General features: G+C 38.7%; 1 protein-coding gene across 1 annotated transcript; it reads left to right on the top strand.

Annotated features, from left to right (window-relative positions):
* Positions 1 to 291: 291 nt before the first annotated feature.
* On the top strand, positions 292 to 4402 carry LOC107785136 (protein PLANT CADMIUM RESISTANCE 11). The gene is made up of 5 exons (XM_075250337.1): positions 292 to 733; positions 1346 to 1409; positions 1840 to 2004; positions 3414 to 3476; positions 3714 to 4402. The coding sequence occupies exons 1-5, from the start codon at positions 474 to 476 to the stop codon at positions 3864 to 3866; spliced, it is 705 nt and encodes a 234-aa protein (XP_075106438.1). The 5' UTR covers positions 292 to 473; the 3' UTR covers positions 3867 to 4402.
* The last annotated feature ends 21115 nt before the right edge of the window (positions 4403 to 25517 follow it).

Genomic DNA, 25517 nt, shown 5'->3' with positions numbered 1-25517 from the left:
TCCCCCCATATGATGCATTAATTAATGAACGCTTTTCTTATTGATTTTAAAAAAATGTCAGTCAGATATATTTGACCGTTAACCGGCCAAGTAAAATCCCTCCAAAGCTATATTCACGCGCTTACGTGTCACCAGCTGTATCCGTCATCTATAATAAAGGGCCCACCATAATTATTTCTGGCGCCAACCAAAATGCCTTTTTATTTTTTGCCAATAATAGAATCGCCACCAATTATTATCCAGCCACCATATCCTCCTCCCAATAAATAACACAAACAGATTATTCTCCACATCCCTCCTTATTACATACCAAATACATAACTATGTCTCAATCCCAACAAATTTTATTGCTTACATAAGTCGTCTATATCTATTCCGACCAAAGCTGCGCCTCAATCCAGAATACTAATTCCGTTGATGATATAAATCTGCTATAACGAGAGGTGCAGTTGAAGGAGCAATTTTGGAAGAAAATGGATGTGATGGTAAAGAGAGAAGTAGATGAAGAAGGAGAGAGGTTGTTGGAAGGGGTGAGGGTGGTGGATTTTGATATGTTGTGTTCAACGGTGGCATTGCAAGCACAAAAAGGACAGTGGGTGAAGTTGAATTTGAATAATGGGGATGAAGAAAATGTTGGTTATGATTACGGAGGAGGAGCTGTTTTGAGAATGTGGGAAGGCGAGCTTTTCTGTGATTCTCTTGAGGACCGTCGCATCGCTATTCAATCCCTTTGGTAAATTTCTCATCTTTTTTCCAGCTTACCTGTTGATTTTTTTTTTTAAAAAAAATTTCGGATGTGGTTTTTTGGATTTTGGACCATTTGATTATGGTATTGACTAAAAAATTTGGATCACTTTTGTTGTGTCCTTTTTGCTGCTCCTCTATTTTTATTCCTTTTCTATTTCTTGGCTTTTGTTAATTGAAGTTAGTAACTTTTTCCCAATTAGGTTGAGATTGAGGTTTGGTTGATTGATTGATTAAATTTTAGTTTCTAATTTGGTTCTTTGGAAATTCAAGGAATGATTTTCTGCATAGAACATATTTGGAGAATATAGTTGGGCTCCTTTTCTTTTCCTCTTTTGTTATTGTTAGCCTCTGTTTGGATAGGGGACATATTTTGGGAAGGTGTAATTGATTTCAACTGATAGGAAAACACCAAACCCTCTTTCAGTACAGGAAAATTTACTAGTCTCGCCAAATTTGACTTGCTTGAATTTTCTATTTTTAGCCATGAAATGGACTATTTTAATTTCTCAATTGGACATTTTTTTCTTGTTCTTAATTCATCATCAAGTACGTCGTTGTGAATATGGTGGTGATTTTAATTTCTGTTCATGTATTGCAGCTGCCCATGGTACAGATTTGGGAAGAATATGAAACGTGCTGGTTTTGGTTCCTGCTTTGTTCAGGTCAATATTTTTATCACATTTAAATCCATGTTAGTCAATGTTGTTAAGCCTACCCACCCCCTCAACTTCTTTGTGATCCTTCGTGGTCAAAGTCTTCTTTATATCCGTTTCTATTATATCGATTAGCTATGGCCTTTTTTAATTATGTATTGTAGTTGGTAAATGGTATCTATCTTAAATTGTTAATTTATCTCGTCAACATAGATTGGTTAGAACTAGAAGGGTTTTGGTGATTAATTATTGTACATCTAAAGATAGAAAAAAATATAGTGGACTCTGGATTGGTGACCTCCATAACACGATGTCTGTGTATAATCTGCTATTCTCGATAAGAACGGAAGAAAATTTACTGCTTAGTACTTTAACATTGGTTTGTTAGCATACACTAAATACTCGTGTACTGAAACAGATTTAAATACTGGTCTTGCAGGGTTCTATTTATTTGATTCTCAGTCTTGTTGCTCTCCTAAGCATGCTAGCATTCATTGTCACAAAGAAGCACTGCTTTCTCTACATAGGCGGTGGTTTTATAATCTCAGTTGGATTATATTTGGGTTATCACCGCACAAAAATGAGAAACAAGTTCAATATCAGAGTGAGTATTCTAATTCCTTATTTTTGCTTTTATTGCTACTTTTCTGATTCTGTATGCTTGATCATATATCCTTTCTAGAGTTGCACAAGCTATGTGTGGGAAAGTGGTTAAATATCGATGAGGTGGTTTGCAGAAGATTACCATCAAATATAGGGTTAAGAGGAAGTAGAAGTATCTTTGAGAATACAGGAAGCGGGGAGTTGTTGTGGGGTTAGGGGTTTGGGAAAATTGAGAAGGGAATAATCAGTGTTCTAGATACCTAAAGTTTGATCCTCAAAGAATGAATCAAGTTGCAATTTTCCTAATGTAGAATTGGGAGTGAGCTCTGTTATACTTCCCCTTTATCTGGATGTTGAAGTGTTTCCCTTGATTTAATAAGCCTATAAACAAAAACTAAATTGAGGAATGCACACACCCTGTATTTCATGAGCCTGTGCAAGCACCAGTACTTTTCTTGATCCACTTTGAACGTATGCACTGTCAATCCTCCCGAGCACCATTATTTTGCATCCCCCCACTTACTTTATTGGGGGTGAGATGGATGACTCTTGACCTGTTTTAAACTGTCTTGCTTTAGAGGAGGTTAGCAGAAAGCTGCCGCAAAGAACTGGTGTCTGTAGTGCCACTAGTCCAGTCACCTTTAATTTCCTCTTTCAGTTTAAGTTTATTTCTGGGTCAGCATATTAACCCCAGGGAAGCAGCCAGCACGTATTTGGATTTGAGTCATGTGAATGTCAAATAGTAGATTACTCGAAGTACTTTACTTTTTCTTTCCTTTATCTCGTTGTCTGAGATAGAGGGTCTTCTGATGATTTTCTGACTTCAAGCTTGTGTTTTCACCAGTGAATATTACTTGGTAATCTGAAATTTCAAAGCATGGAAAGAATAGAGCAAATGGCTGCATGATAAAATTTTCTCTTGATTACAAAATACTTGGTCCAGTGGCGTACACAAGATATTTCATAAGCGGCATCACAATTTTAAAAAGTGGACTAATGAACAAATCACTATAACGATAAGCAGTGACATTTTTTATATTTATCAATATTTTTATTTTTCTAAAAAATTTCGATGAAGCGGTGTCCCGTGACACCACGCAACACGGTGCATACGCCCCTGACTTGGTCCTCAGAAGAAAATTTTAATCAATCTATCATGCCTGGTATTATTAATCTTTTTCTGCAACCTGGTTTGTGCAAAGAATCATTGATCTTCTTCAGTTTTTCTTCTTAAACCTACCCTCTTTATCGGATTTACGCATTCTCATATCTTCTCTATTGTATTTTGAGCTGCTGAAATGCTAATGAGTGGTTCCATATGTGGATGAGCCACAGTATTTTACTTGATCTGTTATCATTTGTCTTTGACTATTGTGATAGCTAACTCTTGCTCTTTTTACACTTCTTCAGGGCGATAGTTCTTTGGATGATTGCATCTTCCATTTGACCTGTCCATGTTGCACCTTATCTCAGGTTTGTTCTCTTATTCAATCTGCATTAAAGAACAGCAAAGTAGAGTTTACTTATATGGTTACACGAAGTTGGCTCACCTTGTTTGTCTCACCCCTCAGCCCCCAAGAAAAGCTGAATAAAAGCACATAGATTGATCCAGAAAACACAATCTAAGTCAATTGCGATTTGTAGCTTGTGAAGCTTGATGTCATATTTTGTTCTGTAATTTGGTTTTAATTTTGTTGTTTTGTTGAGCAGGAGGCTAGAACATTAGAGATGAACAATGTCCAAGATGGCATTTGGCATGGTAGAGGTGATACCATATGCATAGGAAGTTATTCTGAACTTGGCAAGACTCCGTTGGAACTAAGTCCGCCTGCTATTGTGTCTACAAAGTCTCCTGAACCATAAACTCTGCAAGGTTCAGAACGCAACACAGAATGAAAATACGCTTAGTAGTTAATTCTAGAGTAGAGCATTCTTCACATTGTTCTCCCCCTTGAAAAGTTAAGCCTACAAGCAAGGATCTGAATTAGGAAAATTCTCTTTCCAGAAAAGAAGAATTTCATTTAACTTTCCCATGATCAAAAGGGGAAGAATCCCATACAGGTTATCGCTATGTACTGTTAAGGCACAGAATGCCTGCTGGTTTTTAGGAAGCAAGGCATTTTCCAGCATCAAAGTGGCAAATGCTCAGAAAGATTTGCTTCCAATTTCAAAGATGTATTGCAAATAGGAAACTTGCAAGCAATGTAAAATATGTAGTATTAAGCAATTGCTTCCAAAAAGAATGAGGGAGGCAGTTGCTTATTAATCACCTAGTTGAAGTCCATTTTCTTTTAGAATAGCACAAGCTTTCGTGTGTATATATATTCCATTGAATCATAGAATAAGAGATTCTACTTGTCTCTTGAATTAAATTCTTGGGGAAATTTTTTTTGCTTCTTGATCCGGCTTACCAGATATCTCGTTTGTTAATGTTGTGGTTCCAATTACCCTACATCTATGCTTGTGGTCTATGTTCTCTTTACCTTTATCTTATCACGTCCAGAGTACAGGAGGAGTTTTATGTTAAAAGAATGTCTAAAACTAGATTGCATGTTTACAATGGTATATTGTATCTGGCAAAATGGATTAAAAAATAATTATTTATTCATATTATCGAATAAAAATTGATTGGATAATGAACTTTTTAAAAATGGGTCAAATATGGATAAAGTCCATATTATCCATTTAAAAAATGGATACCCAATGGATAACCAATGAGTTTACCTTTTGCCTTTGCAAAGATTCAAATTGGGGGCTCCTCAAGTTTTGAGAGAATATGAATTCCGCCAAAAGTGATCATATTCAAGAAGCATCCATATTATCCGCCGGTTAATCTATTTTCTATTCCTATTAAATATGGTCGAGTCGGATAGTTTATTCATATTTACACTACTCGTTTTTGACCCGCCTATATCTGCCGGCCCCGCCCGATTGCCACGCTTAATTGTATCTAATAACAAGCGTATCAACTATCATGATATCCCCTCACTTCTATCAGTGAGATAGGACATTACATCCCTCAAAATGGCATTATAAATGATCTTGACGCCTTTGGATTTGGTTCTAGTTTAGGTTTGGAGAACTAGTCCGAGTGTTTTTGAAAAATACTCTCTGAAATATACTTATATCTGAAACAAAATTTGAAAACATTTTATTTCAGTAAACCCAATAAAAATCCAAAAGTAGTTTGGACAAGTTCTTCGATGAATTTGGAAGGAAGTATTATGTTGGAACTATATTTTGAGAATTTGTTTTGGGAGAACATTAACGTTAATCGTGTCAAAACCTTACTTTGGGTTGTTTTTGATTTCGAAAAGCATATTTGGTTTGATTTTGAAAACGAAGTCGATTAAAGAGAACGAAATACCACTACATAGGAGCATTTGCATTTATACACATTTTTTGGATCACATTTTAATTTGTGTCTGCTTTACAAAAAAATTGCAAACGTACCCACTTTTTCGCGTAACTTTAGCATACGGGGCTGAAGTAGCAAAGGCAATCACGCAAAACTTAAGCATTCTAGTAGACGAACTTGAAGTAGCAAGTGTGCTGAAGTTTTTGTTTGTAATTGCAGAACTTAAGCATAGTAGATAGAGTTTTGTTCTCTATTTGCTGAAGTTTTTGTTTGTAATTGCTGAACTTAAGCATAGTAGCTGAAGTTTTATTCTCTATTTGCTGAAGTTTTTGTTTGTAATTGCACTAAATAAGTTTAAGTGTTTTCCTGGATTCATTAGTTTTGTCATTAAGCTTTTTCAAAAACTTCAGCAGAGTATGCTTAAATTATTTAGTTCATTTGTAAAACTTTCAGCACTAAATAAGCTGAAGTTTTTTTGTCCTGTATTCATTAGTTTTGTCATAAAGCTTTTTCAAAAATTTCAGCAGAAGATGCTGAAGTTATTTAGTTAATTTGTAAAAACTTCACCACTATAAGCTGAATTTTTTGAAAAAGCTTTCTAACATACTAGATAAATAATCAGATTGCCAACAATATCTAAATCATAAATTTTGGAAACAATAAACGTGTAAAGAACAAAATTATCATGAAAAGAATCACTAAGTGTGACCTTAAACTTCCCGTACGTGGAAATATTCACAAATTATTGTCTAATAACTTACGTAATCATTTATAATTTATTTTTAAATAATCGGATAAACATACTTATGACAATCATCCCATGAACTGAAGTTTCATAGCAGCACCAACATCAGCAGAAGAAAGAAGAAGAAGAAGAAGAAGAAGAAGAAGAAGAAGAAGAAGAAAACGAAGGAGGAGAAAGGGACCTGAAGTTGTTTAAAAAGTGGGTACAAGTTAAAACCTTAAAAAAAGGTATAGGTTAAATGGGGGCGACCAAATAGGGCGCCCCGTGCAATTTTTACGATTGGTTCGGATGTTGCAATTACCAAACCAAACCAATTGTGTCGGGTTATTAAATCTAAAGTCCAAACCAAACCAATAAAACTTGGGTTTTTTACTCTCGGATTTTTGGGTTATTTGGGTTTTTTGAATTCCTTTTCAGTAAAATCTTCATAGCACAAAACATATAACTTGTGCTCGAAATATTTTTTTAATCCTAGTAAAATACAACTATATAAGGTATTTTTTAAGAAAATAATACAAAATATGAGATGTGTCATGGTATTATCCTACAATATTCAACAATAAAAATAATAAAATTATGTAATATAAATATTGCTAATTAAAAATCCATAATAAAAATAAACATAATCTAAAAGTACTAAGTTATGCTAAAATAAGTAGACTAATAAGGGAGTGTTAATTACATGACTAAACGCTAAAGAAAAAAAATAAAATAGGTTATGCATTTTTATCATAGTTATTGCAAAATAAAAAATAGATATTAAATACATTGCCGGTCATATTATTAAATTGAATGTCTTTTGTTAGCACTAGTATTGATTTGATTTTGATTTGGGCTTGTTAGCATTATTTAAGTTACTAATATTAACGGCTATAAAACTTATTGGAACATTCAAAAGTTGTAAGTCTAACCTTGAAATAATGCCTTAAAATATAAAATTATAAAAAAGTTTAAGAAATATTTATAAATTACATGACAATAAGTATATTTATCTATACTATATTAAAAGCACGAAGGCCCTTAGCGAAATGTCGTTCGACTTTTTTACCCTTAAAAAATCGACTTTACACTAGATAAATTGTAATTTAAGTTGCCTTCCTAATATTTAGGAATAACTGTCACACCTCCTTTTTCCGCACCCGAGGGGGCGCAGGGGGAGTTTTTTCCAATTAAAGGACAATCGAAACGGGATTGATTTAATTATTTCAGAGTCGCCACTTGGGAGGTTTAGGGTGTCCCAAGTCACCAATTTTAATCCCGAATCGAGGAAAATAATGACTCTATATTATAGTCTGCGTACCAGAAATCCGGATAAGGAATTCTGTTAACCCGGGAGAAGGTGTTAGGCATTCCCGAGTTCCGTGGTTCTAGCACGGTCGCTCAATTGTTATATTCGGCTTGATTATCTGATTTTATACAAGTATGAACTTATGTGCAAATTTTAACTTTTAACCGCTTTATTATTATTGTTTTTACAAGAATGTGAACATCGCTTAAAACACGTCTTTGGACTGCGTCACATGAAATGCACCCACAATCCGGAACGCATTTTATTTGATGTTTTGAGATTTGGCTTTGGGTTGCATGAAATGCACACCCGAGCTTAAGAAAGTAAATTATTAAACACGCGCCTAAAGAGACTATCGCGTTATTATTTTGCGGAGGCCGTGAAATTCGCTAAACGACCCTCCTGAATTCTGAGTAATTTTAAACAAGTATTTACTGAGGGCCCCGCAAGTTGCATTTTTTGTTTGTCGAGGCTCGTCCCATTTGTTATTTTAAAAATGAATTTGCAACGTCATGAAAATGCATCTCAGACCACGTCACAGTCAATGCACCCGTGATTAGAGACACATTTCGATTTCGTTGAGATTTAGATTTGGGTCACATAAATGTGCACCCGAGTTTAGGAGAATTAAATTATTAAAGGCGCGCCTAAAGCAACTAGCGCATTATTATTTTGGGTAGGGCCGTGAAATTTACTAAATGGCCCGTCCCGGAATCTAAGTATTTAATACATATATTTTGCGAGGACTCCACAATCTATACATTTTTTATTTGACGAAGCTCGTATCGTTTTTCTTTAATTTTTCTTTTATTTATTTATTTTAAAAAAAAAGAAAGGATAAGGCTAAAAATAACTACATTTTTTGCTACTTTGCTAGGTCATGGGTTGTAAATTGGACTTATTTGATGAAACGAGTATTTTTCCGCGGAAGTAAAATTGCTACTATAATTTCAACATTTACTACCACATGTATAAACAACTATTAAGACAAACTAAAATAATTAACACATTTCCCCTATTATGACAAATATTTAGATAACAACACTCTAAACATGAAGAAGCGAAAATGTCAAATAACTACTTGAAGCAAACGAAACAAAGGGAAAAGACGTTCACGACCAGATTTCAATATCATACGGAGTTAATTAACAAAAATAGCCATTCGCAAACATCATGTATATATGTCTCGCTCAATTCGCGCACTATCCGCATGAACTAGGGTGGTATCCTAAAACATCACATATACATATTACTAACAGAAAATATGAGGTACACGGACAGAGATGACCTACTTGAGATTAACGTCCGATGCGTTGGACCTGCGACGAAACCTCGGACAACAACCTCGACGTACCGGACCTCGACGAACCAAAGACGACCTCAACGGACCTCACCCCGGACAGAACTTCTAGGCTGCTTTTTCGAACGTTTTTCGGTTAAGCTTCAGCTGGTGTGTGTGTGTGTGTTCCGACGTTGATGGATTAGGGTTCCTTGCTAAGTTTTTCTTGGTGAAGAAGAAGCAGCTATGGAGGAGTGGTCATGGTCGACGGAACTGGCGTTGGTTTTGGACAGTCGACGATGGAGGGGGGAAGCTGGAGGTTGACGGTGAGTTTGACGAGTGAAGCAGCGAGGGTGGACTGCCGGTGGTTGTAGGACGCCTGGTGGTTTTTGCGTTGGGGGGGGGGGGGGGGTAGGGATCGTTTACAGTAGGTGTTTGGACGTGGGGGTGGTGGTTATGGCGTTCGTTTGGTGGTTTACTGGAGGTTTGGGTGGTGTAGATGGAGGCGGGCTGGTTGGGTTTTGATGGAGGGTCGACGATGGAGTGTTTGGTGGGGGTGACGACGGGGTGCGACGATGGTTATGTTCCGGCGAGGGGGAAGTGGGGAATGGAGTTTGGGAGGAGGAGGGTGATGGTTTGGTCGTGAGGATCGTTAATGGTGGTTTTTGGGCAGTAGGTTTTTGCTCCTTCTTCTAGTGAAGAAGATGATGAAACAGTACGTTTCTTTTCAAAAATCTTCAAAGTCCTCCTCCTTTGGCCTTCTGTCCGTGTTTTGTAACACAATGCCCATAAAAATGAGCCCCACGCGTGGTGGGGTTCCCCACGTGTCCTGGACACGGTTTATTATGGGCTAGGTCCGAAAATTAGGCCTAAAACCGGGTAGTTTTAACCCGAATATTATTCTTTTGCCCGGACCCGAGAAATAGGAACACGTTGCTTAACTAGTCCTATGTAAGTAAAATAACTACCAAAAATAAGACTAGTATTTAAACAAAACTATATCTTTTTAAATATTTTTTCAAGATTTAAAATAGCTACAAAATATTAATGAAACTATTTTTTTGTAATTTTCGTTTTAAATATTAAGATAAAATATGAGGTAATATTTTTGTATTTTTCAAAGTTAAAATGACTATAAAACCTTAATAGAACTATATTTTACTTATTTTTTTGTAATTTTCGAAATTATAAAGTACAAAAATAAAGTACAATTTTTGTATTTTTCAAGTTTATGAGAGATACATAAACTAAAATTTATATATATTTTTTTTTTGAAATTTCTTTTTTGCAACGAAATAAAGTAAAAATAGTTAAAATGACTATACTAGTCCTAAATTAGATATTTAAGCTTAAGGACGTAAAAATTCCCGGGAGGGTCAAAAATCACGTGCTTACAGCTGCCCCTCTTTGACTGGAAACACGAAGAGTTTTCCGACAAAGAACGACTAGACGTGTTTTTGACCCGACCATTACTTGGACGGACTACACTTAAGGAAAGGGAGGGAATGTGACCAAGCCCTGGTATCTGAGCCGCCTACATATCCTTGGTTATACAGGAATCAGGCCACGTGTAGTTCGGGATGAGAGAGATAGTGAAGTGTACCGAGGTGAAGAGCCGATCGAGGTGCCGTTCCGTTGAGGTTCCGGTCCGCGGTCCTGTCATTACAACAAAAATGAAAACTGAAAAAGACTAACTAAGCCTATCAGCTACTAGTTACAAGGATTCCTATCTCCTAAGTCTTCTGAAACTTGGTCTTGAGTCTTGAATGGTGCTTCATACAGACTTTGGATCTGAACCTTGATACTTGCTAGTTGTAGGTGCTAGTTCTTGAGCAGACCACATTTGTTCTCCACTTCCGTAATTTGGGTTCTTTTTCTTTTTTTCTTTTTTTCTCTTTTTCCTTCTTGTTTTTTTTTTGTTTTTTGGTGACCAGCTTCTGTTGATCATCCCAGACTGTTGACTTGCATTCTTGGGGCGAGCTTCTTGTTGCTTCTATCTTGGATTGAGTGCTGGGGATTTTTGTTGTAACCTTCTGCTTTCCAGTGGGTCACTGCTTGATCTTGAAAAATGTTTCCCCGTTCTACAGGCGGACCCCTGACTTCTTCTATCTTCGACACGCAACAACCTCTGTTCTACAGGCGGGTCCCTGACAATCAAAACAAACAAAACAAACAAAATTTCCTAACCCAGTTTGTACTGGGAAGATTTGTGAGTCGTTAGCAAAATCGTAACTCACTTACACTACTGATGCAATGATGAGAGTAAACTAAAGACTAGGCTAGGATGTGCATCTCCTATAAGTAAAACCAAAACTCTTGCTAGCAAATGTGTCTGCTAAAATAAAAACCTCAATAACTCAAACTAGAAAGTGTGTCTTCTATGATTGAATCGGAATGAGCTAAACTAGGAAGTGCGTCTCCTAAGGGTGAAAACTTCAGTGACTAGAACTAGGAAATGCGTCTCCTATGAATAAAATCTCGATTAGGAAGTGCGTCTCCTACGGGTAAACTTCAAAAACTGGACTAGGAATTGTGTCTCCTATGGTCGAACTTAAAATGAATCAAACTAGGAAGTGCATCTCCTAGGGGTGAACTATTCTTAGGAAGTGCGTCTCCTATTGGTGAAACTGAACTTAGGAAGTGCGTCTCCTACGGTAAAACTGAACTTAGGAAGTGCGTCTCCTATGGTAAAACTGAACTTAGGAAGTGCGTCTCCTATCGGTGAAACTTAACTTGGGAAGTGCGTTTCCTATGGTAAAACTGAACTTAGGAAGTGCGTCTCCTATCGGTGAAACTTAACTTAAGAAGTGCGTCTCCTATGGTAAAACTGAATTTTAGGAAGTGCGTCTCCTACTGGTGAAACTTGCTTAGGAAGTGCGTCTCCTACTAGTGAAACTTGCTTAGGAAGTGCGTCTCCTATTGGGAAAAACTGTTCTTAGGAAGTGCGTCTCCTTAGGAAGTGCGTCTCCTATCGGTGAAACTGAACTTAGGAAGTGCGTCTCCTATGGTAAAACTGAACTTAGGAAGTGCGTCTCCTATTGGTGAAACTTATCTTAGGAAGTGCGTCTCCTACTGGTGAAACTTGCTTAGGAAGTGCGTCTCCTATTGGGAAAAACTGTTCTTAGGAAGTGCGTCTCCTACTGGGTGAAACTATTCTTAGGAAGTGCGTCTCCTATTGGTGAAACTGAACCTAGGAAGTGCGTCTCCTATTGGTGAAATAAACTTAGGAAGTGCGTCTCCTATCGGTGAAATTTGCTTAGGAAGTGCGTCTCCTATTGGTGAAACTTGCTTAGGAAGTGCGTCTCCTATTGGTGAAACTTGCTTAGGAAGTGCGTCTCCTATTGGTGAAACTGACTTAGGAAGTGCGTCTCCTATGGTAAAACTGAACTTAGGAAGTGCGTCTCCTATGATAAACTGAACTTAGGAAGTGCGTCTCCTATGGTAAAACTGAATTTTAGGAAGTGCGTCTCCTATTGGTACAACTGAACCTAGGAAGTGCGTCTCCTATTGGTGAAATAAACTTAGGAAGTGCGTCTCCTATCGGTGAAATTAACTTAGGAAGTGCGTCTCCTATTGGTGAAACTTGCTTAGGAAGTGCGTCTCTTATTGGTGAAACTTGCTTAGGAAGTGCGTCTCCTATGGTAAAACTGAATTTTAGGAAGTGCGTCTCCTACTGGTGAAACTTATCTTAGGAAGTGCGTCTCCTATTGGTAGAACTGAACTTAGGGGGAAATGCATCTCCTATGGGTAAAGACGTGGAATGTATGCCTTTGTTATCTGGGCGGGCTCCCAACTTCAATACTTGAAAGTAAAAACTGGATGTATGCCTCTGTTATCTGGGCGGGCTCCCAACTTCAACACTTGAAAGTAAAGACTGAAATGTATGCCTCTATTATCTGGGCGGGCTCCCAACTTCAACACTTAAAAAAAGACTGAATGTATGCCTCTATTATCTGGGCGGGCTCCCAACTTCAACACTTAAAAGTAAAGACTGAATGCATGCCTCTATTATCCGGGCGGGCTCCCAATTTCAACACTTGAAGTAAAAGACTGAATGTATTCCTCTATTATCTGGGCGGGGGCTCCCAATTTCAACACTTGAAATAAAAGACTGAATGTATGCCTTTATTATCTGGGCGGGCTCCCAACTTCAACACTTAAAAGTAAAGACTGAATGTATTCCTCTGTTATTATGGGCGGGCTCCCAATTTCAACACTTAAAAGTAAAGACTGAAACCAACATATCCTATTTGAGGGCGGATGAACCCAACATATCCTATTTGAGGGCGGATGAACCCGACATATCCTATTTGAGGGCGGATGAACCCGACATATCCTATTTGAGGGCGGATGAACCCAACAGATCCTATTTGAGGGCGGATGAACCCGACATATCCTATTTGAGGGCGGATGAACCCGACATATCCTATTTGAGGGCGGATGAACCCGACATATCCTATTTGAGGGCGGATGAACCCAACATATCCTATTTGAGGGCGGATGAACCCAACAGATCCTATTTGAGGGCGGATGAACCCGACAGATCCTTAAGACTTGAAAATGTCTTACCTCGAATACTTGCTGGGGATTGGGATGAATTTTCCTTTTCTACCTTCCCCATTTTTATTATTATTCTTTTTTTTTCTTTATTCCCTTTTTTGTTTTGTTTTTGCATAGCTTCTTCTTTCAAAGACTACCTCCCTTGATTTACTTACCTGTTGGGGGGTAAAATGTTATCAGCTGGGGGTACCTGACTTCCCAGAAAATTTTCAAAATGGAAGGAAAATTTTCTGCCCCAGTTTGATAATATCCCTTGTGGCACGCAGTTCTGGCATCAATGCCATTTCCTTTACCTGTTTCAAATCAAACAAAATTGTTAGTTTAAAACATGGTGGTTGGTTGTGATACTCCTACTGGGATGACTTTCCCTTTCTCCTTCCTTGCTCTGCGTTCAACAACTTGTTGGGGATGATCTTATGTGTTGGGGATAATCCCTTCCTGCTGGGGGATATCCCTCTTCTTTTGTGGCATAGCTTGAAAACTGGCATTTCCCCAACCTTTTAGTCTAGTATGAATTTCGCCAAATTATGCTCACTGCTCTCCTTGCTCTGTTCATGGGCCTTGGCCTTTGAGGTTTGGGTTTGGCAAGGATATCTCTCTTGACGCTCGTCAATCCTTTTGTCAATTCCCTTTGCTGGGGATATCTTTTTTGACACTGGCCTCGCGTTTGTTCCTTGCTGACTATACCATTTGGATGTACTAGTCAGATCTCCTCTTGAAAAGCTGATGGCATATTTGAAGTCATTTCATACTTGTTCTGACCAGACAGACTCTATTGGGGATTTTTTCTATGAAAGGAGAAAGATAAAAGGGAACAGAATAAAAAGACAAAGGGAAAAAAAACATGACTCTTTAACAAAAGAAACTATAAATAAAAACCCTATCAAATGCAGATACCGACTCTAATGGCCATGACATGCGTATGTGGCCTATCCTCTATCGTCAATCATCTTCCAAGATCTTCAATTGGCGATTCCCCATCTGATTCTCAATCTTATTCGACTTGTAGTGCCCGGAGGGTTTTCACTATCAAGTCTCTCTCATTTTTGGGTTCTTCTCTCAGCTTTCATCGCCTTATGGTGCCTGTGAAGGTTTTCACCGATAAGACTCTCTCATTTGTATCACTTTTCAGCTGGGGATTTGGAGTGTCGCCGGTATGACTCTTTCTGCTGGAGATTAGAGTCCTTTCTGCTGTGGAACAGAATGTTATGTTCGCCGGTAAGACTCTTCATTTGTCTGACTTGGCATCTTTTGAAGACTGATCGGAAGGTCTTTCTTTGGACCGTAATGTGGGTTTTGGATAGGGTTAGAAAGAAACGGTATCAAAGGCTCAAAAAATGCATTAATTTTGGGTTATTATTTACAACTTTCGGAATTAGATTTATTTACAATAAACGCAACCTTTGCCCCAGTTTCTTGCTTGGGGATATTTTACTTAATTTTTCATTTTTCAAAACTATGAACGAGCCGTGAAGCGCTTACGTATCCTCTTTGAGGAATCAGGTCAAACGTAGTTCCTAATTCCTCTTTTTTTTCATTTGACTTTCTTTTCACTCTTTTCTTATCTTTCTTTTCTTTTTCTTTTGCTTTTTTTCTCTTGCTTGTTTTTTGTTGTTTTGATATTCTTTTTTTTTTATCTTCCATGTTCGCATCTTCTAGACGTTGCTACTGATTCCGAACGAGGGGTATGACAGAAAAAATAAATAAGGCTCAAAAGGGGTTAACGAAGGATAAAGTGTTTGGGTAGCAGAACAAAATGCCTTCGTCATTCCCGTCTTCAAAACATGCCAAGTGCAAACAACACAATCAAACAATAGATTTATAGTCTCTTCCGATGGTGCTGGACTTGACAATTATATTCAACATATGTTTGTTCATTTGTCACTTCTAAAGCACCGTTGGGCGACACTCTCATTCTCGTTATTATGAACGACCCTCATGCCAATTTAGGCGAATCTTTATTTAACGGTTTTCTTTGTGTTTAACTTGCCCCAGTTCCTCATGACTCGAGCTCTGAATAATCTCAACCGTCCTTATTTCCTTTAAATGGTCTGAATCGCCTTTCCAGGGTTTTATGATTAACTTTTAAGATTAGGCCCAAACTGGGTGCGCATGTCATGTCCCTAGAATCGGTGCTGAATAAAAATGACATAATGACTAAACAGAAAGATGACTGAGAATAATCAAAGACTGAATTTTTTGCGTTGGACTGAACAAATGGTTTTAAAAACAAAGCAAACCGGAATAAAATCCTAAACAACTTGGACAAAACTTAAACAAACCGCTATGACAAAACGGAAAGATATTGACACAAAACAAATCCAAATTACAATCCTAATAATCCGAACAACGGAAATGACAACAAAATAGACCATCAAAGATCCTCTCCGGTTGACCCAAAATGGAGTGCCTTTCCAACTATCCAAGCACGACATCTCTGGTTGACCCAAAATGGAGTATCTTCCCACTGCAAAGCATGACATTTTAGCCATTGAGCTCTATATCAACATTGCCAAGACCATCCCCAACTTCAGTATTATCAACATCAATCAACAAGTTCTCAAGATGATTCGCCTGCTCCCTGTCGCTGTCGTCGATCACAATTGCCCCTTCCTGAACCATTCTTTCTATTTCCTTTTTCAAAGAACGACAGTCTTCAATGCTATGTGTCACACCTCCTTTTTCCGCGCCCGGGGGGGGCGCAGGGGGAGTTTTTTCCAATTAAAGGACAATCGAAACGGGATCTGCTTATTTATTTCAGAGTCGCCACTTGGGAGATTTAGGGTGTCCCAAGTCACCAATTTTTATCCCGAATCGAGGAAAATAATGACTCTATATTACAGTCTGCGTACCAGAAATCTAGATAAGGAATTCTGTTAACCCGGGAGAAGGTGTTAGGCATTCCCGAGTTCCGTGGTTTTAGCACGGTCGCTCAACTGTTATATTTGGCTTATTTATCTGATTTTTAATACAATATGAACTTATGTGCAAATTTATCTTTTAACCGCTTTATTATTATTGTTTTTACAAGAATGTGAACATCGCTTAAAATATATCTTTGGACTGTGTCACATGAAATGCACCCACAATCCGAAACATATTTTATTTGATGTTTTAGGATTTGGATTTGGGTCGCATGAAATGCACACCCGAGTTTAAGAAAATTAAATTATTAAAGACGCGCCTAAAGCAACTAGCGCATTATTATTTTGCGGAGGCCGTGAAATTCGCTAAACAACCCTCCTGAATTCTAAGTAATTTAAAACAAGTATTTACTGAGGGCCCCACAATTTGTGTTTTTTTTTTTTTGGCGAGGCTCATCTCGTTCTTATTTTTTAAAGAATTTGCAACGTCATGGAAATGCATCTCGGGCCACGCCACAATCAATGCGCCCGTGACTAGAGACATATTTCGACTCCGTTGAGATTTGGACTTGGGTCACATAAATGTGCACCCGATTTTAGGGAGATAACATTATTAAAGGCGCGCCTGAAGCAACTAGCGCATTATTATTTTTGGGGAGGGCCGTGAAATTTGTTAAACGGCCCATCCCGGAATCTAAGTATTTAATACATATATTTTGTGAGGGCCCCGCAATTTGTCCCTTTTATTCAGCGAGGCTCGTCTCATTTTATTCTTTATTATTACTATTATATTTTTTTTATTTTATATTTTTTTATTTTTATTTTTTAAAAAAAAATACCATTTTTACGCCTTTAACAATACTAATCCTTACGGCTTCTTTACAACTACAATCTCGTAACTTGTCAAGATTTGATAAAAGAAGTTAAGCGAATGAGTGTTTCGGGCGTAGTAACAACAGGTACTAATACTAATTTTGTCCAAATAAACTAAGACAATGAAGGGACGAGCAAATCAACGTCAAACTGTGTCTTAGGATTACTAATACAACTAAATCAAATGACATCAAGTAAACAATAATAGCATAACACAAAAAATGAACTAAAATGCATACGATGAAACATAAGCAGAAAATTATCATATCAATTGATATATTGCAACTTCAAACATTGAACGTAAAATTTCTTTAATCCAATACATCGAGGCTTACTAACCTGAATAAACAGAAACGCATAGAGCCATGGACCGAACCCCCTACAGCGACCTCTACGGATAACCTCGACCGGAAAACCATAGAAAAGGTTATCAAAGCTCGGACGGAATAGCTCGTGCCGGAAACTCGAACCCGAACGGACTAACAATGAGTCATGGCTACAACCGACTTTTCCAGGCGGTCATTTGGGCGTGGGGGAGCTGAACGGAACAGCAGCGATGGTTGTTCCGGCGTGAGGGAGTGTCGCGACTGGTTTTGGACGTGAGGGAGTGGAGGGCTACTGACGTTTTGACGATGCTACTTGCCGGACTGGTTTGGGTGGAGCTGGAGCTCGTGGCGGATGGCAATGGTGGTTGACGGAGGTGCGACTGGTTCGTGTGGAGGTTGTTTTTGTTGGTTGTTATGGCGTTCGGACAGTGGGTCGGGGGCAGCGACGACGACGGTGGAGTATGATCGTTTGAGCAGTGGTCGACGGACTGGTTACGAGATGAGGAAGACGATGGCGACGATGGTCGACGGGCGCGAAGGAGTGAATGTCGCAGCTGGTTTTTGGTCGTTCGGACAGTAGGGGGTGTGGGCAGTGGTGTTGAGGCGTTGGGGAAGGGAGTTGGGGAAGGTGACGGGGTGCTGGTCCGGTTTCATGGAGGTAGGGTTTTGCTAGGTTTTTTTTTTGTTTTTCAAAAGGAGGAAGACGGAGGAACAGTGATCTTTTTTTCAAAAAAATCCCAAGTCCTTCTTCGTTCCCTTCCCAGTAGGTTTTTTCTTCTGTTTTTTTTTCTTTCTTTTCAAAAAAAAAAATTTTTGTAGGGTTTTGCTTCTTCTTCTTTTATGAAGAAGAAGCATGAACAGTAGTATTTTTCCTTTTCGTTTTTTTTTTTTTTCTTTTTTCAATTCCCAAAAATCCTCCCCCCTTTCATGTTTTGTCCGTGTATTTGTAATGTTTTGCCCTCAAAAAATGAGCCCCACGCGTGGTGGGGTTCAAGGCATATGTCCCCCACGCGTGGTGGGGTTCCCCACGTGTCCTGGACACGGTTTATTGTGGGCTAGGTCCGAAAATTAGGCCTAAACCCGGGTATTTTAAACCCGAATATTATTCTTTTGCCAGGACCCGAGAAATAGGAACACGTTGCTTAACTAGTCCTATGTAAGCAAAATAACTACCAAAAATAAGACTAGTATTTAAACAAAACTATCTCTTTTTAAATATATTTTTTTTAAAGATTTAAAATAGCTACAAAATATTAATGAAACTATTTTTTTGTAATTTTCGTTTTTCTTAAATATTAAGATAAAATATGAAGTAATATTTTTTGTATTTTTCAAAGTTAAAAATGACTATAGAATATTAATAAAATTATTTTTTTGTAATTTTCGTTCTTTAATAAAGACATAATATTTTTGTATTTTTTCAAAGTTATAATGACTGCAAACATTAATAGAACTATATTTTTGTAATTTTCGAATTTATATAAAGTACCAAAATAAAGTACAATTTTTGTATTTTTCAAGTTTATGAGAGATACATAAACTAAAATTTATATATATTTTTTTGAAATTTTCTTTTTGCGCCGAAATAAAGTAAAAATAGTTAAAATGACCGTGTTGGACCCACTTTCACATATTCACGCTAAAAATGTGAAAATTCTCGGGGAGGGTCAAAAATCACGTGCTTACAGCTGCCCCTCTTTGACTGGAAACACGAAGAGTTTTCCGACAAAGAACGACTGGACGTGTTTTTGACCCGACCATTACTTGGACGGACTACACTTAAGGAAAGGGAGGGAATGTAACCGAGCCCTGGTACCTGAGCTGCCTACATATCCTTGGTTATACAGGAATCAGGCCACGTGTAGTTCGGGAATGAGAGAGATAGTGAAGTGTACCGAGGTGGAGAGCCGATCGAGGTGCCGTTCCGTTGAGGTTCCAGCCCGCGGTCCTGTCGTTACAACAAAATGAAAACTGAAAAAGACTAACTAAGCCTATCAGCTACTAGTTACAAGGATTCCTATCTCTTAAGTCTTCTGAAACTTGGTCTTGAGTCTTGAATGGTGCTTCATACAGACTTTGGATTTGAACCTTGGTACTTGCTAGTTGCAGGCGCTAGTTCTTGAGCAGATCACATTTGTTCTCCACATCCGTGCTTCGGCTTCATTCATTTTTCTCCTTTTCTTTTTCTTCTTTTTTTTCTTTTTGTTTTTGTGACTAGCTTTTGTTGACTCTCTCAGACTGTTGACTCGCATTCTTGGGGCGAGCTTCTTGTTGCTTCTATCTTGGATTGAGTGCTGGGGATTTTTGTTGTAGTCCTTCTGCTTTCCAGTGGGTCACTGCTTGATCTTTGACATACCACAAACTCCGTTCTACAGGCGGGTCCCTAACAATCAAAACAAACAAAACAAACAAAATTTCCTAACCCAGTTTGCACTGGGAAGGTTTGTGAGTCGTTAGCAAAATTGTAACTCACTTACACTACTGATGCAATGATGAGAGTAAACTAAAGACTAGGCTAAGATGTGCATCTCCTAGGAGTAAAACCAAAACTCTTGCTAGCAAATGTGTCTGCTAAAATAAAAACCTCAATGACTCAAACTAGAAAGTGTGTCTTCTATGGTTGAATCGGACTGAGCTAAACTAGGAAGTGCGTCTCCTAAGGGTGAAAACTATTCTTAGGAAGTGCGTCTCCTATTGTGAAACTTGCTTAGGAAGTGCGTCTCCTATTGATGAAACTTGCTTTAGGAAGTGCGTCTCCTATGGTGAAACTTGCTTTAGGAAGTGCGTCTCCTATGGTGAAACTGACTTAGGAAGTGCGTCTCCTATGGGTGAAATGGACTTAGGAAGTGCGTCTCCTATGGTGAAACTGAACTTAGGAAGTGCGTCTCCTATTGATGAAACTTGCTTAGGAAGTGCGTCTCCTATTGGTGAAACTTGAACTTAGGAAGTGCGTCTCCTATTGATGAAACTTGCTTAGGAAGTGCGTCTCCTACTGGTGAAACTGAAACTTAGGAAGTGCGTCTCCTATTGGTGAAACTGAAACTAGGAAGTGCGTCTCCTATTGGTGAAATAAACTTAGGAAGTGCGTCTCCTATTGGTGAAACTTGTTTAGGAAGTGCGTCTCCTATTGGTGAAACTTGCTTAGGAAGTGCGTCTCCTATTGGTGAAACTTGCTTAGGAAGTGCGTCTCCTACTGGTGAAACTTATCTTAGGAAGTGCGTCTCCTACTGATAAAACTTGCTTAGGAAGTGCGTCTCCTACTGGTGAAACTGAAACTTAGGAAGTGCGTCTCCTATTGGTGAAACTGAAACTAGGAAGTGCGTCTCCTATTGGTGAAATAAACTTAGGAAGTGCGTCTCCTATTGGTGAAACTTGTTTAGGAAGTGCGTCTCCTATTGGTGAAACTTGCTTAGGAAGTGCGTCTCCTATTGGTGAAACTTGCTTAGGAAGTGCGTCTCCTACTGGTGAAACTTGCTTAGGAAGTGCGTCTCCTACTGGTGAAACTGAAACTTAGGAAGTGCATCTCCTATTGGTGAAACTGAAACTAGGAAGTGCGTCTCCTATTGGTGAAATAAACTTAGGAAGTGCGTCTCCTATTGGTGAAACTTGCTTAGGAAGTGCGTCTCCTACTGGTGAAACTTATCTTAGGAAGTGCGTCTCCTACTGGTGAAACTTATCTTAGGAAGTGCGTCTCCTACTGATAAAACTTGCTTAGGAAGTGCGTCTCCTACTTGTGAAACATTTTAGGAAGTGCGTCTCCTACTTGTGAAACTTTTTAGGAAGTGCGTCTCCTACTTGTGAAACTTTTTAGGAAGTGCGTCTCCTATTGGTACAATGGACTTAGGAAGTGCGTCTCCTATTGGTAAAACTGAACTTAGGAAGTGCGTCTCCTACTGGTGAATGGATTTAGGAAGTGCGTCTCCTATTGGTAGAACTGAATTTAGGAAGTGCGTCTCCTATGGTAAAACTGAACTTAGGAGGAAATGCATCTCCTATGGGTAAAACTAAAACTTAGGAGGAAATGCATCTCCTATGGGTAAAGACGTGGAATGTATGCCTCTGTTATCTGGGCGGGCTCCCAATTTCAACACTTGAAAAGTAAAGACTGAATTTATGCCTCTCATTATACAGGTGGGCGCCTGGCTTCAACACTTAAAAGTAAAGACTGAATGTATTCCTCTCATTATACAGGTGGGCGTCTGGTAAAACCTGAAATAAAAAGACTGAAACCAACAGATCCTATTTGAGGGCGGATGAACCCAACATATCCTATTTGAGGGCGGATGAACCCGACATATCCTATTTGAGGGCGGATGAACCCGACATATCCTATTTGAGGGCGGATGAACCCGACATATCCTATTTGAGGGCGGATGAACCCGACATATCCTATTTGAGGGCGGATGAACCCGACAGATCCTATTTGAGGGCGGATGAACCCGACAGATCCTATTTGAGGGCGGATGAACCCGACAGATCCTATTTGAGGGCGGATGAACCCAACATATCCTATTTGAGGGCGGATGAACCCGACAGATCCTATTTGAGGGCGGATTAACCCAACAGATCCTATTTGAGGGCGGATTAACCCGACAGATCCTATTTGAGGGCGGATGAACCCGACATATCCTATTTGAGGGCGGATGAACCCGACATATCCTATTTGAGGGCGGATGAACCCAACAGATCCTATTTGAGGGCGGATGAACCCGACATATCCTATTTGAGGGCGGATGAACCCGACATATCCTATTTGAGGGCGGATGAACCCGACAGATCCTATTTGAGGGCGGATGAACCCGACAGATCCTATTTGAGGGCGGATGAACCCGACATATCCTATTTGAGGGCGGATGAACCCGACAGATCCTATTTGAGGGCGGATGAACCCGACAGATCCTATTTGAGGGCGGATTAACCCGACAGATCCTATTTGAGGGCGGATTAACCCAACAGATCCTATTTGAGGGCGGATGAACCCGAAATATCCTTAAGACTTGAAATGTCTTACCTCGAATACTTGTTGGGGATTGGGATGAATTTTCCCCTCTTTTTTTTCATTATTATCTTTTTTATTCTTTTTTTTTTATTCTCTTTTTTTTCTTTTTTTTCTTTTTTTGTTTTTGCATAGCTTCTTCCTTCGAAGACTACCTCCCTTGATTTACTTACCTCTTGGGGGTAAAATGTTATCAGCTAAGGGTACCTGACTTCCAGAAAATTTTCTAAATGAAAGGAAAATTTTCTGCCCTAGTTTGATAATATCCCTTGTGGCATGCGTTTCTGCATCAATGCCATTTCCTTTACCTGTTTCAAATCAAACAAAATTTGTTAGTTTAAAACATGGTGGTTGGCTGTGATACTCCTACTGGGATGGCTTTCCCTTTCTCCTTCCTTTCTCTGTGCTCCACAACTTGTTGGGGATGATATCGTGTGCTGGGGATAATCCCTTCCTGCTGGGGGTATCCCTCTTCTTTTGTGGCATAGCTCGGAAACTGGCATTTTCCCGACCTTTTAGTCTAGTATGGATTTCGCCTAATCATGCTCACTGCTCTCCTTGCTCTGTTCATGGGCCTTGGCCTTTGAGGTTTATAACCTTGGTTTTGGCAAGGATATCTCTCTTGACGCTCGTCAATCCTTCTGTCAATTCCCTTTGCTGGGGATATCTTTTTGACACTGGCCTCGCGCTTGTTCCTTGCTGACTATACCATTTGGATATACTAGTCAGATCTCATCTTGGAAAGATGATGGCATATTTTGAAGTCATTTCATACTTGCTCTGACCGGACATACTCTATTGGGGATTTTTCTATGAAAGGAAAAAGATGAAAGGGAACAGGATAAAAAGACAAAGGAAGAAACATGACTCTTTAACAAAAGAAACTATAAATAAAAACCCTATCAAATGCAGATACCGACTCTAATGGCCATGACATGCGTATGTGGCCTATCCTTTACCGCCAATCATCTTTCAAGATCCTCAATTGGCGATTCCCCATCTGATTCCCAATCTTATTCGACTTGCAGTGCCCGAAGGGTTTTCACTATCAAGCCTCTCTCATTTTGGTTTTCTCTCAGCTTTCATCGCCTTATGGTGCCTGTGAAGGTTTTCACCGATAAGACTCTCTCATTTGTATCATTTTCCAGCTGGGGATTTGGAGTGTCGTCGGCATGACTCTTTCTGCTGGAGATTAGAGTCCCTTATGCTGTGGAATAGAATGTTATGTTCGCCGGTAAGACTCTTCATTTGTCTGACTTGGCATCTTTTGAAGGCTGGTCAGAAGGTCTTTCTTTGGACCGTAATGTGGGTTTTGGATAGGGCTAGAAAGAAAGGGTATAAAAGGCTCAAAAAATGCATTAATTTTGGGTTATTAATTACAACCTTCGGAATTAGATTTATTTACAACAAACGCAACTTTTGCCCCAGTTTCTTGCTTGGGGATATTTTAATTGATTTTTTTTTTCATTTTTCAAAACTATGACCGAGCCGTGAAGCGCCTACGTATCCTCTTTGAGGAATCAGGTCAAACGTAGTTCCCAATTCCTCTTTTTCATATGATTTTTTTTTCTTTGTTATCAAATTTTTTTTCTTTTTTTTTTCTTTTTTTTTTCGTTGTTGCTTTCTTTCTTTCTCTATTTTTTCTTCGTTGCTACTGATTCCGAACGAGGGGTATGAAAGAAAAATAAATAAGGCTCAAAGGGGGTAACGAAGGATAAAAGTGTTTGGGTAGCAGAACAAAATGCCTTCGTCATTCCAGTCTTCAAAACATGCCAAGTGCAAACAACACACTTTAAATTTGTAGTCTCTTCTGATGGTGCTGGACTTGACAATTATATTCAACGTTTGCTTTTTCATTGGTCCTTTCTAAAGCACCGTTGGGCGACACTCTCATTATCATGAACGACCCTCATGCCAATTTGGCGAATCTTGCTTTTAACGGTTTTCTTCATATTTTGCTTGCCCCAGTTCCACATGACTCGGGCTCCAAATAATCTCAAACCGTTCTTATTTCCTTTAAATGCTTTGATCACCTTTTCGGGATTTTATGATTAACTTTAAAGACTAGGCCCAAAGTGTGTGCGCATGACATGTCCCTAGAATCGGCATTGAATGAAATGATAAAAGGACTAAACAAAAGACGACTGTAACTTAACAAAAGACCGGCTTTGCATTAGACTACCGGCGAAATGGTTTGAATAATAAAACAAACAAAACAACCAAAATAAAATCCTAACACAACCTCGACAAAACTTAAACAAATTGACATGACAAAATGGAAAGATAAGAAGGTTTGACACAGGACAAAATCCCAATTACAACCTTAATAATCTGAACAACAGAAATGACCACAAAATAAGCCACCACACGCTTCTTTCTTGTTAACCAAGGAACGGAGCGGCCTCCCACTTTATCAAACTTGGCATCTTAGCCACTGAGCTTTGCATTAGTACTGTCAAGACCATTGCCAACTTCCATATCTCCGTCAACAAGTTTCCAACAGGATTCGAGTGCTTCTGTCATCAGGCCTGATACTCGCAGAGTGTGCATCATGAGGTGCAAGTAAAGGATTCTGGGTGTCATTGTCCGGCTTACCACAAACCAACCACCTTAACTTTATTTGCGAAACAAACAGGTTAGAATGGACTCAGTCGGTCCTCATTATTAACAACATTTTTTTTTCTTTTTCTTTTTCGATGTTTTTCTTTTTTTTATTCTTTTTTTCGCTTTTTTCATTCTTTTTTTTCATTCTTTTTCATATTTTTTTTTTCATTTCTTTTTTTCCATTTTTTTCTTTTTTCATTCTTTTTTTGTTATGGTCGAATCTTATGGAGATTGCCTACGTATCATGACCCCGCATGAATCAGACCTTGCGTAGTTCGTGCCAATAAAAGATAAACAATAATGAACATTTTTTCTTTTCACTTTCATATTAAAACAAACTGGGTTTCAAAGGTTTAAAGATGACCTACAAACTTGAAAATCAAACAACCCGCCTATTTTAATCAAAAGGTTTACAAACTTCAAAAACAAATGGCCAACTTCCTTCTTCCATTTGCTAATTTTAACCAAATGGTTGTTTTTGCAAACGTGGCCCTTTCCAACTCTCACATGAATTTTGAGGCCGAGGAGGATTATTTTATGACGCTTTACAAACTTGTCCATTCTTTTACAAAAATAACCTTTCGACAACTGAAAGATACTCTAAGGCTATTTCGGCAAGAA

The sequence above is a fragment of the Nicotiana tabacum genome, chromosome 3 (assembly GCF_000715075.1).
Source record: "Nicotiana tabacum cultivar K326 chromosome 3, ASM71507v2, whole genome shotgun sequence".
Taxonomy (NCBI): domain Eukaryota; kingdom Viridiplantae; phylum Streptophyta; class Magnoliopsida; order Solanales; family Solanaceae; genus Nicotiana; species Nicotiana tabacum.
Note: the sequence above shows the minus strand (reverse complement) of the source record. Positions and strands in the feature narration are given on the sequence as shown.